Source organism: Solanum stenotomum, chromosome 9, assembly GCF_019186545.1.
Source record: "Solanum stenotomum isolate F172 chromosome 9, ASM1918654v1, whole genome shotgun sequence".
NCBI lineage: Eukaryota > Viridiplantae > Streptophyta > Magnoliopsida > Solanales > Solanaceae > Solanum > Solanum stenotomum.
Genome location: NC_064290.1, coordinates 69,696 through 85,695, shown reverse-complemented (window position 1 = coordinate 85,695; position 16,000 = coordinate 69,696). Strand labels below are relative to the sequence as shown.

The window sequence follows — 16,000 nt, the reverse complement described above, 5'->3', positions numbered from 1 at the left end:
TTTTGTTAACTTTGCAACAGACAAGAGATTGAACTTAAATTGAGGAATGTAAAACACTTGACCCTAAATGAGTCACCACAACTTTATCACCATTGGAAAGGTGTACCTTCTTTGGAGTTGCAACCTTACATATGAAACGTCTTTTTAAAAGATTCAAGTCAACCACCACATGATTAGTGGCTCCTGTGTCTATGATCCAACCTAAACAATTGTTAAAAGTAGCTACTAGAGTAGAGTTCATACCTGCTGCATTTACACAATGTGGAACTTCTGATTTTTTCTCAAGCAACTGCAAAATTTGAGCATATTGTTCTCTAGTCAATGCACACGAGTCCAGTTGACTTTGAGTTCTGAATTCCTCATCACCTCTCATGTGTCCATCTCTTGTATCACTAGAGTTAGTACATGTACTTTACTTCACACTATCATCAACCTCTCCAGTTACATTGTATGCAGAATTGTTACTTCCTTTCTTTTTGAACTTAAAGTCATGTGGGTATCCAATAATCTTGTAACAATTTTCTCTAATATGCCCTTTAATCTTGCAAAAATCACACACCAGATTATACTCTTTCTTGAACCTCTGTTGAGCCCTACTTGTTCTTAAGTACATGACATCATCAAACGAACTCTGCAAGTTGGCTGGTCCGGTACCTAATACTCCTACATTAGCTACCACTGATCTCTGACTTTCATCACTCAGAATCATGGAATATGCCTGATTGACAGTATGTACTGGTTTTAACATAAGAATTTGACTTCTTGCTTGAAAGTAAGAGTCATTTAGCCCCATCAGGAATTGAAACAATTTCAGAGTTTGAAGATGCACAACATACTCTTTCGAACCTGCACACACACACCCTAGTGCTGGAACTAAGGCCTCGAATTCTTCCCATAGTCCTTTGAGCTTAGAGTAGTAAGTGTTATACCCCATTTTAACTCAAGGTCAAAACGGTGTAGAACATATTGGTGATTTCCAAATTATTAACTAACTTAAGAAGTCGCCACCTAATTAATTATGGTGAATTAGGGCACCTAAAATGATTAAGTCATTATCTAAAGTTAACTTCATTTTAAGATCTACTAAACATGAAATTCTATGTAAGAGTTCTAGTTATCCTAAAGGGAAGGGATTAAGCATCCTTTAAGATCCGTTAAAGACGGTTACCGATCAAACTTAGGTTAATTAAATAATTTTTAGAGAAAAATATATCATAAATTAGAACTAAGTGCATATTAACATTGAGATAGAATGACAATGCCTAAGATTAAAAGAAACAAACTTTAAGTAAAATTTCAAATGAGCGTACAGGAATATATAAAAAGATACATTTTTAGGGAAAGTACTTTTTTTTTTTAATCTTAGTTTAACAAAAATTTCTAAAGAACAAAGTGATTAAAGTTTCAGAAGCTTTAACAACCATTATTTGCTAAAAAAAATATACGTTCGTAAAAAAAAGGTACATCAGGGCTTAAAAAGAAAACATATTTTTTATTTTAAACAACCTATGTTTTGTACAAAAATCTGCACTTTGAACTTTTAATGAAAGTCGTATTTTACACACCAAAAATCTGCATTTTTTGCTATTTAGAAAGGCTGTAAAAACCCTTAAAAAAAATCTTTTTTTTTTTTTTTTGCTACAAATATGCACTTTTATACTCGAAAATGTACACTTTTTCAGCTATCAAGAAACAACATTTTTGACACCAGAATTTGTACATTAGAAGCTCAAAGACTTCTCTTTTATAGTCTATAAAACACCCTTTCTTTTGGCACCAAAATCTGTCATTTAGAAGTTGCCATGATAGCAAAATTATAACTTAAAGATATTTGTTAATGTAAATAATTTGCAAAAAAAAAAAATTCTCTTCCTTCCATTTTTGTGGAAAGTTGAGACCTGAAATATTCTCAATTATGATTGACAAAGAAAAAAACTGATATTTTACGCTACTCTAAACAATATCGAAATTTATTCTTAAAGGATCTGGGAGGCTAAATGGTCTATGTCTCAATATAGCTTACACCTAAACTATCTTATATAAAAAAGAGGAAATACTAACAAAGAAAACTAAAACACATTAAAAAGGATGTTGGTCATAGCAAAAAAATATATACAAAAATGCAAAGATTAGAGAGGGGAGAGTGGCGTTGGATTCATTTCTAAGAACCCAACATAGCTGCAAGACTCCAACTAATCCGACTCAACTAGGAGGTGTGAATGCGACGTTTAATGCATAATTCAATCCATTTGGACTGAGATGGAGTTTCATCACAACTCCAACGGTGCTCCATTTTGTACATGTAAAAAAAAAAAATAATAATAATAAATTAGAGGATGAGACATCAAGTAAAACTTGGAACAATATAAATCTCAAAGTTTGTTTTAAATCTTAATTGCAGGCATCTACATACTTGTAAAAGATAACTTCGCAACAATACCCCTACTCTTAACAAGACTTTAATACCATTAAATTCATTAAGCTAAACTCGAACCAAGGATTACATACATTAGGGCTCTTTCAAACATCAACTAAACCAAGCTAAAGAAAATAAATCACTAATGAAATATGACTTCTTATAAACAAAAAATGACCAGCAAACTAGACAGTTTATTCAACTTTGCATGGAAATTCTCTTAAGAGGTATAGCTCATTATAATTTAAACAAAGAAAAGGGTGACTAATTAGAATAAACCATGCTTTTTCAAATACTAAGAAATAGTAGTTGTGCTAGATCAGATTTTGAATTTAAGGAAAAAGAGTTCCTGGAATCATAGTTCTTAAAGATGTAGTGAGAAGAAGATTAAGTTTAGTAAGTGTCGAGAAGCGAAAAACAATTTTTTTTTCTTTTTTTTTTTTTTTTGTAAAACAAAGGAGAACATGTTCTATTAACAACACCCAGGTATACTGCTAAACATTTACTCATTTATGTCACTCATTCATCAAACTTCAAATAAAGCATACTTCCCAAAGAGTTTAATACCCAAAAAATGAGTCCTTGGAAACATAAGTTCTGAAATAAAACAGAGCCCAAACAATGGACAAAATACTTCAACATTTTGATTTTAACAAAGCAATTATCACACCACGACTATTACAATCAGTGATCAACTGAGGTCATGACGTATATTTACTTATCATAATGCCAAAACACAACAGTACTGACATAAAACTAACAGTAAACTCACAACGCATTGAAATACAAGTTCATCCATATCTCGTGGAATGGAAAATGAAGAGAATAAATGTTACTGACCTATTTTGGGGCAGTGAACTGGGGCGTTTTTGAGCCACCGGTCTACACCCTTTAGCGAATAAAAGCGAGACTAATTCGGGAAAGTTAAATGCAAAGTCTTGAAAGCTAACAGAGAAGGACGAATCAAGAAGAATCTAAAATATTATGAAACTTGTGGATGAAGAGGGCCACCTCCAAAACTTGTTGAGGCTTTTCCCAAGCCTTAATATTTATAGCAGCAGAAGATTAGTGCTCTTAGTTTGGGCGGGATTTTGAATTTCAAATCTGAAATTGGTCAAAAGAAAATCTCTTCCAAATCTCAACGTTCGGAGCTTTTTTTCAAGGTTTGTCAGCTTCACATGATTGATAGTGATTGATATGCATGTATCACGGAAATGGAGTAGTTGAGCTCTGTCCATGGTTGACAAGTTTGTTGTTTTTTTTTTTTTCGGAAAATGGAAGGGGCGGAAGAGAGGCAGAGCAGCTGCTGAGTTGCAAATTTTGAAATTAGGTTTCCTAGGAGATAAAGGGCATTTCAGGACATTTAGAAATTATGTGGGTTGAAAGATGGTTTGGAAAATGGCTGGAGGCTTTTTGGGCTTTAATCAAATTTTCTTAGGCTTTTTCCTTTCTTCTTTAAATATTTTGGGTTTCTAACTCAATAACTAATACAATATATATTATGGGATGACAACTAATAACTTATGAAATAAAAATATCAATATTACAATTTTATGCTAATATAAAAATATGGATACAAGAATATGAATTTATAATTAATTTTATAAAATACGAAACTTGAAACAAAATGACGACAATAGATTATTTAAGGAAAATAGGTGTAAAAAGTGATAATAATCATTTCGATGATAAAACGTATAATTCTAGTAGATGAATAGTCATAATAGTAAAAATAGTTGTGAAAAAAGGATTATCTTATACATTATTAAATTAAAAGCTTGAAAATAATATATCGAAAGAAAGAAAAGTCAAAATTGGGTGTCAACAGTAAGCAGACACAGAACTTGTGCCTTGACTTAAAGTTGCAATTTCCTTGTGCAGATTAAAGGTTCTTGACCCATCGATCTTGTTGAATCTTTCAAACAGATCATCCCACACTACTCGAGCATTCGAAGCATACATTATGCCTCCTAACAAGCTTTTTGACACAAAATTCATGATCCAAGATAACACTATTGCATTGACTTTTTCCCAATTATTTTCTAATCCTGGGAAATCTTCCTTTTTACATGACCCATCAATCATCCCCAACTTGTTCCTTCCTAGCAACGCAATTTTCATTGACCTAAACCAAACTGGGTAATTCTCAATTCCAGTCAACTGAAACGATACAATTTGTACTCCACTTACATTAGATGCATGCAAAAACAGGGGATGATTGTGATCTATCACAATTGCAGCACCACTACTAGAAGTTGTAGGTTGTGCCTGTGAATCTGCAGAGTTTGGTGCCATTCTTGAACTGAACCTTCACGTAGTTGATCTGTAATCACTCCTGTCGAATAGTCGCAGAATCGTATGAATCAAGCACTGGATTACTTGCTTGAAAGCTCTGATACCATGTAGTTTTATGAAGTTTAGAATTAGAGAGAAGAAGAAGAAGAAGAACAATGAGAGTAAGAAGAAGTAATAAAGATCAGGAAGAAGATGAAGTAATCTTTAAAGAAGATGTATCTTGCTAGAGTTAAACACTCTATACTTTCATTCTTATTATTTCTTCATCATGTATTCAATATGTACATAATCTCTATTTATACACAATAGTTTGTAAGCTTGTAACAAACTAGTAAGGCATAACTAACTTAACTAACAGTTAGTTACTAATCCTAACTGACTTATATTCTTTGCTTATCTTTTAAGTCACTACTATTAACAAGGACACTGTCTGTCAAGGCTGGGGAACTTCTGGATCTAGCACCAATCTTACCGGGAATCCTAACTCAATTCTCTTACAATGAGTTGAAAATAATTACACAAGATTTCTGCAGAAAACTCGAGGAAGGAGGATTTGGCTCTGTATATGAAGGAACACTGAGTAATGGCAACAAAATAGCTGTGAAGCGTCTGAATGGTTTATGTCAAGTAAAGGATTCATTCTTAACAGAGGTAAAGATAGTTGGTAGTATTCACCATGTCAATTTGGTAAAACTCATCGGCTTTTGTGCTGAAAAAGATCACCGGGTTCTTATATATGAGTACATGGTAAATGGATCATTGGATAGGTGGATTTATCATGAAAAGCAAGAAAATGGGCTTACATGGCTTACGAGGCAAATGATAATATTAGATATTGCAAAAGGATTAGCTTATTTTCATGATGAATGCAACCAGAAGATAATTCATTTGGACATCAAACCACACAACATCCTCTTAGATCAAAATTTCAATGCTAAGATATCTGATTTTGGATTGTCGAAACTTATTGAGAAAGACAAAAGCAAAGTTGTGACTAGAATGAGAGGAACACTAGGGTATTTAGCTCCTGAATGGTTGAGGTCGGTGATCACTGAGAAAGTAGACGTATATGCCTTTGGAATTGTGCTCTTGGAAGTTCTTTGTGGGTGAAAGAATTTGGATTGGTTGCAGGCTGATGAAGATGATGTCCATTTGCTTAGTGTTTTTAAGAGAAAAGCAGAACAAGAGCTGCTCATCGATATGGTTGACAAAATGAGGATATTCAGCTCCACAGAGAAGAAGTGAAAGAAATGATGAGCCTCGCAGCATGGTGTCTACAAGGCGATTTCAACAAGAGGCTGTCTGTCAGTCACTACAAGAAAACTGTGAATTACATGGGAATTTTCCTAGGGATTAGTATGAAAATTTGCAGGAAAAGTTTCCTGCGGATTTTCATACTAATCCCAAGGAAAATCCCCATGTAATTCACACTTATTTTTATAGTGAGTGGTGGTTAAGGTACTGGAAGGTTTAGTGTCTACTGAAACCAACTTGGATTTCAATTTCACAAAGCTAACTGAGGTTGGGGCGCGCAACCAACCGATGGAAGTCCCTATCAGTTCAATACTGCCTTCAGTTCTATCTGGACCAAGGTAAACAATATGCTTGAGAACTACGGCAATTCATAAATGTAATATTCAGTAACTTGCATTAGTTTTCCGAGCTTTATGTACGATCTTGTAATATTTACTTCTTTTTCTTTAAAAATTCTTTTATTTTTAATACTTTTTAAAGGCGTGGCACTATGCAATAACAATTGTTCAAGAATCAAGTTGAGTTTGATATTAGTGTAATAATATAAACCTACACCAAGATGGAAAGAAATTTTCTCTAAGAAACTGAAGATCCTTTAAGTGAAAGTCCCATCAGTGGAAAGATAGCGCCTGGCCCCATAACTTTTTCACCACATAAAGAAGTCAGAATTTGTTGGAAATATCTAGGCTGACCCTTGATAATATCATAGGGCACAAAGAGGAGGGCTTAAAGATGTCATCGAAATATCAGAATGACTCAATCATGCCACTCGTTAAAGGTTGTGCATATTTATGTCACCGCTGTGACACATTTGGACCATTAGTGCTATTTACCACTAACTAGTCCACATATTCGGTTTTAAAATATTGTATTGTCCAACTAAACAATCTACGTCATTTTGTCCATGCCAATTATTTTTGACTCATCCCAATTAGGGATTTTGAATTTTACTACTGGTCCCATTCAGTAGAAGACTTGACCTGAACCTGAATGAGGAGGAAAGTGCCCAGCAATAATTAATAGCCCGTCCCATGATCAATGTATTCTGTGGCGGTATGTAGACTTGACCTGAACCTTAATGAGGAGGAAAGTGCCCAACAATTACCAATTAATTGTTAGAAAATAATACTTGGAAAATTAATAGACTTTTGTAAATGCCCGGTTCAACTGAATACAGTATTTTTAACATGAAATATAAATATACATGTAATAATTTGGTACTTTTAAAAGAACTAGTTTTACGGAATGTGCTTTGCACGTTTAACTCAAAATACATAATACAAATCTTATATTGCAAATGATATAGTTAAATAATATATATTTTATTTCACTTTTTCAGTACAATAAAATAAAAATCAAAACATATAAAAAAAGTAACAACTCATAAGTTAAAGGCTAAAAAATCTTACAAACATGATACATATTTTAGTGACATATATAACACCTTAATTTAAATACTCATTGAATAGACAATAAGAAATAAACTGATGCACATATATTGAATCCCATCATGATCAATCCAAATACACAAAAATCTTATAAAATTTGCTTCGGCTCAACCACATGTACATTAAAAAGTAAGAAAGTAGAAAAGGGAGATAATTGTATATTAATTAGTATAGCGACATAAACCTAAAAATATGATAAAAATAAGTTATCAATTACTATACTTTGTTAATTAAATACCTGAAACTAAAATTAGTGGAGAAGAAGAAATCAACTAAATAAGAAGAGCTTGTGCAGACTGTAGTGAGAAAAAGATCATAACTCATAAGCACAAATAGAGATCTTTAATAAGAACAATGAAAATTGAAATGCAAATGATGAATCAGTTGGAAGGGAATAGAAACTTAAGAGATATTAATATATGTGAAAACTCCTTCAAAACTTTCAATAATATATTATTAATATTTGGGAGTTAATAGACATATTTAATAGTGTTTTATAATTAGTTCATGTAATTAGAGGAAGATGAAAAACCTTTCTTGAAAAGTAACAATTTTTTTTTTTTATATTTGGTAGAGAAACTGTCTTCTCCTTTATTTGAGTAAATAAATAGGTGAGCATTTAAGCAGTTTTCAGCTTTTTCCCCTTCATTACACATATATGTTAGTAATTTAATTAGGTGTTTATGTTTTCTAATGATGGACAAAAATGTTACTTCATTTTACGTGAGAATTACAATAGTTTTTGTTTCTTCTTCTTCTTCACATGTTTTTTAGTTATTTAATATGAAATTTATTTTTTCTAATCATGGATAAAAATGCTACTTAACTTTACAGAATATTTTCATAAATTAACTGTTCTCTTTTTTTTTTTTTTTTTTTTTTTATATAGCAATTTAATTTGATAATGACTTACGAAATTGAGAAGTCTATTAAACACAAATGGACATGAGACTCTTTAGCTTATAAGGGGGGAAAAACAGATGTGTTAAAATCCATTCCAATTCACAACTGAAGTCATAACCATCATTTAATAGAATCTCAACTTTAATGTCTAAATACACTCAAGGTGCGTTAGTCCTGCAAATTGGTCTAGTAATAAGATTAGGACATTAAATGTACATAATAATAATAATAATAATACTAAATAATAATAATAACAACAACAACAACATGATAAGATTATTATTTAATATTTGATAAATTAGATATTTTATAACATTTTTATTTAGAAATAAGGGGAAAATGGGGTATATGATTAATAGTAGATCCCTTAATAGTATTATTGTAGTAATTCAACTTTATAAGGTTATTTTGGTATTTCAACTTTCAGCTTTTTTTGTTCTCACTTTTAGTAATGTATGATGATATGATATAATAATAATAATTAAAAATAATAATAATAATAATAAATAATAATACTATAATATATGAATGATATGATATGTTATGATAATGATATATACATTGTTTTTTCTATCATAACTTTTCAAATTTTTCCATTGAGAATTATGATCATTATTTAAAACAATATCAATGTACTCATTTATCAAGAAAATAATAATTTAATTATTAAAGGGCTTAAGGACTTAAATTCTACCATTATGTAACTAAATTATTTGTATTTAATTAAATAATTAATCCAATTTTTATTTAGTAAAATGGCACAAAATGGTAATTCAACTTTTCACTTTGGAGCTTCCCACTTATAATAATATATGATATGATATGATATATTTTAAGCTTTCATTGATATGGATTCGCAATAGTATTTTATTTGATACATACCTACTCTCTAATATGATTGTCCCTTTTTTAACATTTTTTTTTTTGAATTTTACAATCTTAAATAGGGATGTATAATAGGTATTGGTTTGTTTTTTATAATTAAAAAATAACTAAACCAATTATATCGGTTTATTAAATTTAAAAATTAAATCAAACCAACATAAAGTCGTTTTTCGATTTCTTTTTAAATCAAAAAAGTCATAAAAAATTCACGTGTGAGAAGGATCAAATATACCTCTACATCAAATTTTGAAAAAAAAAGTTAAGGGGTATATCGGATCCTTTTAGCTAAATTATAATTATTTTTTTCACTACTTCCTTTAAACCAAAAAGATATATTTGGGTCATTTATATAAGACATAAAACATAAATGTGTCCTTTAATTTGTCTCATTTCATATTTATGCCCTCCAAATTAGATGTGTGCATAAATAGACACTTAAACTTGAATAAAGTTGAACAAGTAGACACATGAGTCATATAAGACATGTAAATGAAAGTCCCAATGACCTTGATTTGCCTGCAAGGTTGAATAATAACGAAATTGTAACTTGGAAATGGTCAAAATGGTTCCATTAGTGGAAAGATATAACCCGGGCCCATTATTTAAAAAAAAAAACATTTTCCTTGAATAACAATTGAGTTGGACTTTGGAATTTTGAGGAGGAAAGTGCCCAATAATTCCAAATTAATTGTTAGTAACAATTTGTAACAGTACTTGGGATATGGTCTCTTTTTAGAAAAAAATGGTTAACATAAGATTAACTAAAGGTGATTAAGATCCAAGAATGGTTCATCCGGTTTGTGTAAAATATAATGAGTTTAGTGGTAAAAACTTAAAATCTGAACCCAACAAATTAAAATGTGGATTTGGAAAATGATTGCTGGAAAGAGTGTTACAAATCAACAGAAGTTTGGAAAATGACAGCACAGAAGCTTTTGTGTTGTGATGCCTCTTGACATATTGAATGTGCTAAGATTGGATAAAGAGAAGCCCAACCTAACCAAATTATATTATCATATATAATACACAGCCTTACATGGTAATTAATGGATCAATGGATAGGTGGATATCTCATGAAAAACAAGAACATGGCCTTTTCCGATAGCATAGCACAATAAAGCTTACTGCATACTACGATTTGAATTCAGTAGCTGCACCACCACATACAACATTATTACTTATTTTCGAACATGAATTGAGAAGCCTCTACATGATAGTAACATGAAGCTCCAAAATTTAATATAGAAGTTACTGAACATTACATTTCATTAATTATAATCTCATACACCGTAAAACAGTTATGCTAGAATTGAAAATGTTGCAATATTTGACATTACGTAACCATAAATTAGTTCCTTCAAAGACAACATCTTAAGCATATTGTTACCTTGGTCCCGATAAAATTGAAGGAAATTTTGAACTGATAATGACTTCCCTCTGTTGGTTGCCTGCTCCAACCTCAGGTACATGTGTGAAATCATAATTCAAGTTGGTTTCAACAGTCACCAAACCTTCCAATGCCTTAACCACCAATGACATGGACGGCCTCTTGGAAAAATCTCCCTGTAGACACCATGCAGCAAGGCTCATCATTTCAGTCACTGCTTCCCTGTGGAGCTGCATATCCTCGTTGTTTTTGTCAACCATATCCATGAGCTGATCTTGTTCCGCTTTTCGCCTAAAGATACTTAGCAAATGGACATCTTCTTCATCAGGTTGGGACCAATCCAAATTCTTTCGCCCACAGAGAATTTCCAAGAGGACAATTCCAAAAGCATAAACATCAACTTTCTCAGTGATTACCGAGCTCAACCATTCAGGGGCTAAATAACCCCGTGTGCCTCTCATTCTAGTCACAACTTTGCTTTTGTCTTTCTCAATTAGCTTCGACAACCCAAAATCTGATATCTTAGCATTGAGATATTGATCTAGAAGGATGTTTTGTGGTTTGATGTCCAAATGAATTATCTTATGGCTGCAATCCTCATGTAGATAAGCTAATCCTTTCGCAATATCTGATATTATCCTCTGTCTTGTGTTCCATGTAAGCCCATTTTCTTGATTTTCATGTGTAATCCATCTATCCAGCGATCCATTCACCATGTACTCATAAATTAGAAGCCTGTGGCTTTTTTCGGCACAAAATCCAATGAGTTTTACCAGATTGATATGGTGAATGCCACCGACTGCCTTTACTTCTGTTAAGAATGATTCCTTTACTTGACCTACACCATCCAGATTCTTCACAGCTATTTTAGTTCCATTTCTCAGTGTTCCTTCATAAACACAGCCAAATCCGCCTTCCCCGAGCTTTCTACTGAAATCATCTGTAGTTATTTTCAGCTCATTGTAAGAGAATCGAGTTAGGATTCCCGGTAAGATTGGTGCTAGATCCAAATTATCCGCAGCCTTTCTGGACTCATGTGTCCTCTTTCTGAAAATAACAAAGCAAGTAGCTATGCTTAAAATTATCCCAAAGAAAGCTGCAAGAGTAGATCCTATTATCACTTTGAAAGGTCTTGATTTCTTTCCTCCAGGAATGATTAGAGACTGAGTCTGCACCTTTGAGGTATTCTGCACCTTAAGAAATACTGTCTCGCCTCTTCCTTTGTCGCTGTCTGTGAGAGAGAAAACTTCATTCAGTAACAAACATTTCCCTTTTCCAGTCCCATTCCAATCATAATCAAAAACAGCAGCTTTGCAAGAACAGTTTCTCAGACAGGCCCTTTTGCAATCTTCCAACTTTTCCCCCTCAAGCCAAAATATCTTCGAACTTAGCTCCTGATCAATGTTAAATGAAAAATATGTAGTATTCTTGACCTCTACGAAACTATGATACTGCGAAGAGTTGCAGTAAATGGAAGTTAGCTGTGAACATCCAAGATCTGGTTTCCTCTCAGAAAATGGCCTGAAGAAGTTTTCCTGTGACGGACAAGTACATTGGCCGTTATTTGTACAAATGCTATAACTTCCACATACCATTGGGTACCCACAGTTATCTACATATGGCGACAAAATGTCAGATACTTCATTCCAATCAACTAGAGACCATTTGTATCCCTTTATATGCCCATCAGGCCCAATCTTCATGAATTGAGCTTTTGATTTAGTAGGATAGTGTAAAGCAGTAAAGCTTTGGCCATCAAAACTGTAATAAGAACTATCAGCATAGGATGAAATGTAGTAGTATTGAGGCGGAACAGTATCTGTGTAAGCAGCCCAGCTTCCATTGAGAACAGTAAGAGCAAGCAAACCTTGACTATGATTGGTTGCTGAAATGCTTGCTATGAGCTTCCGCCCGTAAACCAAATTCTGCCCTGGAAGCAAAGAATCTGTAGGATGATCAAAAGACTGCCAAATTGCGCGCTTTCTCTTATCAAAGAGCACAAGATTTCCCATTTCTGTTAAGTTTAAGCCAGAAACAGATTTCCCAATTGTATCAGTGGACCAAACAAGAGTGCCATCAGAATCTGTCAAGACCAAGTTGCCATCATGGCCTAGTTGCAAGGTTGCATTGAATTTCACAGGATGATTCCTGTTAGCAGACCAAACTAACTGGGGTTTATCTATACTACCGTTCTCCTTGTTGTATTTGTTGTGGTACAAAAGGATACCAAGAAGGCATTCTGTGGCATAGTAACTGCAGTAGAAGCCACAGAGGAATCCTGGGCCAGCATTTCCCCGCTGAAGTATGGGTGTCACCAATTCAAAGAAGTCGTTGGTCGAATTGACAATAAGAGAGGGCCTGTTGATCCAGAAAGAGGAAAGCCCGGCAAGCCCTGCAGTAGAATTCGAAAGAGTGGTGTTGTAGTCCCGTAAAGATTGCGATATAGCAAATTGAGACGAATTAAAGAGGAGATAAATGAAGAGAAGGATAGGAAAATACTGTCTCTTTTCTGCAAACATTGTTTTCTAAAATATATTAATTCTTTCTGTTTTGTCTTTTTTGGGGATATGACCTCTCTTTAGACTTAGCACAAATCAGTTTTAAATTAGCTAGGCTCTCCTTTTATAAAAAATTAAGACGTTATGTCAAAAAGAAATGTTTTTTTCCATTAAGTGGATGAAAAATTCCAGAAGCTGCACCATTAAGGAAGATGCAAAGATGTAAGTGAAATCGTTTTACATTGTGATAGAAAGTCATTGCATATTAATTAGATGTTCTGTACAGTTGAACAATAATTGATGGCCGGTCCTATTCAGTAGAAGAATTGACGTCAACCTGATTGTATATGCAATGTTAAAATTAATACAATTTAGATTTATAAGACTGGCTGTACTGTGTTGGTTTTCATATAAAACTTAGATATATTGATTACAAATATCTAGTGATAACTCAAAACTGAAATCTATGTAATTCACTATAAAGTTGCTGAAGAATAATTCTAAACATAAATTTACTAAATAGTTTCACACACATACGATGTACTTGCTTACATTAAAATCATCAAATCCATGCACCTAGATCCTTTGGTTTTCAAATACTGAGGAGTGAAGAGCAGAAGCATAACACGAAGTAAATGAAAGTTGTAGTGACCTTGATCTGTCTACAAGGTTGAACAATAACAAAATTGTAACTTGGAAATGGTCAAAATGGTCCCGTTAGTGGAAAGATAGAACCCGGTCCCCTAGTTTTTCTGGAAAACATTTTCCTTTCTACCAAACATGTGAACACACCCATAGTCAATTAAAGTTTGGAAAAATATAGCACATTGAAGAAAGTTTGTTTGAGGCCCCTCTGTGTATTGACTTGGAAAATGATTGCACCTTACACAGTTGCTGGAAAGAGTGTTACAACTTACAAGTCAACAGAAGTTTGGAAAATGACAGCACATACGCTTTTGTGTTGTGATGCCTCTTGACGTATTGAATGTGCTAAGATTGGATAAAGAGAAGACCAAGCTAACCAAATTATATTATCATATATAATACACAGGCTGACATGGTAAATGGATCATTGGATAGGTGGATATCTCGTGAATGTAACATCCGACAATTTAAAATGAATATGAAGAAGCTTGAAATTTGGAAATAGTCATTTTTTTTGAAAAATTCAAAAATCTGGAAATTTGGCTAAGTGTGGAAATCAGTGAGTTTTTGGCCAACTTTGATCAGTCGTAACTCCTAGCTCAGGATGAGTTAGGAGTAGTTCCAGTTATGGTTGCGAAGCTCGTGGAGCGATATTTCCAACGCCACCGAGTTTGCTTGATTCCGAGTTTGTATGAGGAAGTTACGCCCTTTAGAAGATGGGCAGTTGGAAGGGAAATCCGTCCGGAAATTTAAGGGCATTTTGGTCTTTTCCCAAATTCTTTCTCTTGAGGTTACATGGTGTGTTAGGCTGATTTGGATCATTTCTTTTATCCCATTTTAAAGAGAAAGAGTTAGGGTTCTTGAGAGGAGAAGAAGAGAAGAAGAAGAGAAGAAGAGGAGAAAGGAGATCAACAAGTTTCCGTCGTGGATTATCGTCGGGGGTGATCCCTAAAAGGTATGTGAGTTTTTTTCCATGTGGTTTGATCCTTTCCCCCACACACACACCAAGTTTATTCCATGCTTTGAGAAAAGATTGGGAATTGTTATTGAAGTGTTGAAGTTGTTAGTTGTTGTTGATGTTGTTGGGGTGTTGTTGAAGATATTGTTCGTTGTGAGACATGATTGGGTTGTATATTTACGTTGAAACCTATTGTATGTTGAGGGATTTATGATTCTAAGAGTTTTGACCCATTTAAAGTTGATACACCAGTATTCGCAGCAAATTCTGGGCTGCCGATCCCCATCTACGGGCCTGACCTACGGACCGTAGATCAATCGACGGTTCGTACTGGTCAACCGTCGATTGGGACAGAAGTTAGGTTTATGGGGCGTCGATCTACGGTCGCGACCTACGGTCCGTGACCTGACCTACGGACCGTAAGTCAGGACCGTAGGTCAACACTTAGTCATTTTTCTTAAAATGAATTCTGGGGAAAAATCTCTGACGCGATCTACGGACCTGCAGTACGGACCGTAAGTCCATCTACGGTCCGTCAATGGCATCCGTAAGTCCCATCTGTGTCACAGAAATCTGAAGTCTTAGCCAAGTTTCCCCACTTCTTTTCTCACTTTCTCATGCAAGTTCCAAAGTATTATACCTGTGATCCATAGTTGTTTCCGACACTCCAAAGTACGTCAAAGAGTTTAAGAATCCCTCCATAACATGTGATCGAACACTTTGAATTCATAATTCCGATTCAAGGAAAGATAGTTCCAAGTCGAGTGAAGCTAGAAGTCAAGAAAAAGAGTAAGAGTCTCAAGTTTCAAGTCGAGTAAGAGTCTCAGTTTCAAGTTAAGTCATGAGGTTAAAGTTGAGTTCGTTTCTCAAAGTTATTAGGGAACTATGTATTCCCAAGGAGGTTTTAAAGAATTGTCTTTACATTGAATAAGGTTGGAAACTGAGATTTCCAAAGGGGCCTTCGGGCTAGTTTTTGAGTAATTATCTCATATCAGCAGGAATGAATATGTTTTTAAAAACATAAGAGCCACTACATTTTTGGGAGTAGTATCGAGCACCGAATTGGGGGAGCGTTCAAAGAACCCATAGCCCCCATAGAACCATGTTAGCCACCATGGGAAGAAAATGATCATACTTTTTAGATGAATCCTTTTCAGATTAGACTAGTGGATCCATTAGGCAGTTCAGGTCTTATACCTTTGGCCGGGTATAAGATGCTCTGGCAGCGTGAGGTCGATCGCTGTATCATCACTATAGCTCTTATGTGATGGTTGTCGGTTAGAGAAACTCCCACAACAGTTATTGTATTTT

At 33.9% G+C, this 16,000-nt stretch overlaps 2 protein-coding genes and 1 pseudogene across 2 annotated transcripts; 1 reads left to right on the top strand and 2 right to left on the bottom strand.

Annotated features, from left to right (window-relative positions):
* Positions 1 to 4,237: 4,237 nt before the first annotated feature.
* On the bottom strand, positions 4,238 to 4,711 carry LOC125876042 (uncharacterized). The gene has a single exon (XM_049557143.1). The coding sequence runs from the start codon at positions 4,709 to 4,711 to the stop codon at positions 4,238 to 4,240; it is 474 nt and encodes a 157-aa protein (XP_049413100.1).
* Positions 4,712 to 4,866: 155 nt separating this feature from the next.
* LOC125876041 (G-type lectin S-receptor-like serine/threonine-protein kinase SD2-5) lies at positions 4,867 to 6,307 on the top strand (annotated as a pseudogene).
* Positions 6,308 to 10,584: 4,277 nt separating this feature from the next.
* Positions 10,585 to 13,138, bottom strand: LOC125875609 (G-type lectin S-receptor-like serine/threonine-protein kinase SD2-5). Its single transcript, XM_049556599.1, has one exon. It carries the CDS (start codon positions 13,105 to 13,107, stop codon positions 10,585 to 10,587), a length of 2,523 nt encoding a protein of 840 aa, XP_049412556.1. The 5' UTR covers positions 13,108 to 13,138.
* Positions 13,139 to 16,000: the final 2,862 nt, after the last annotated feature.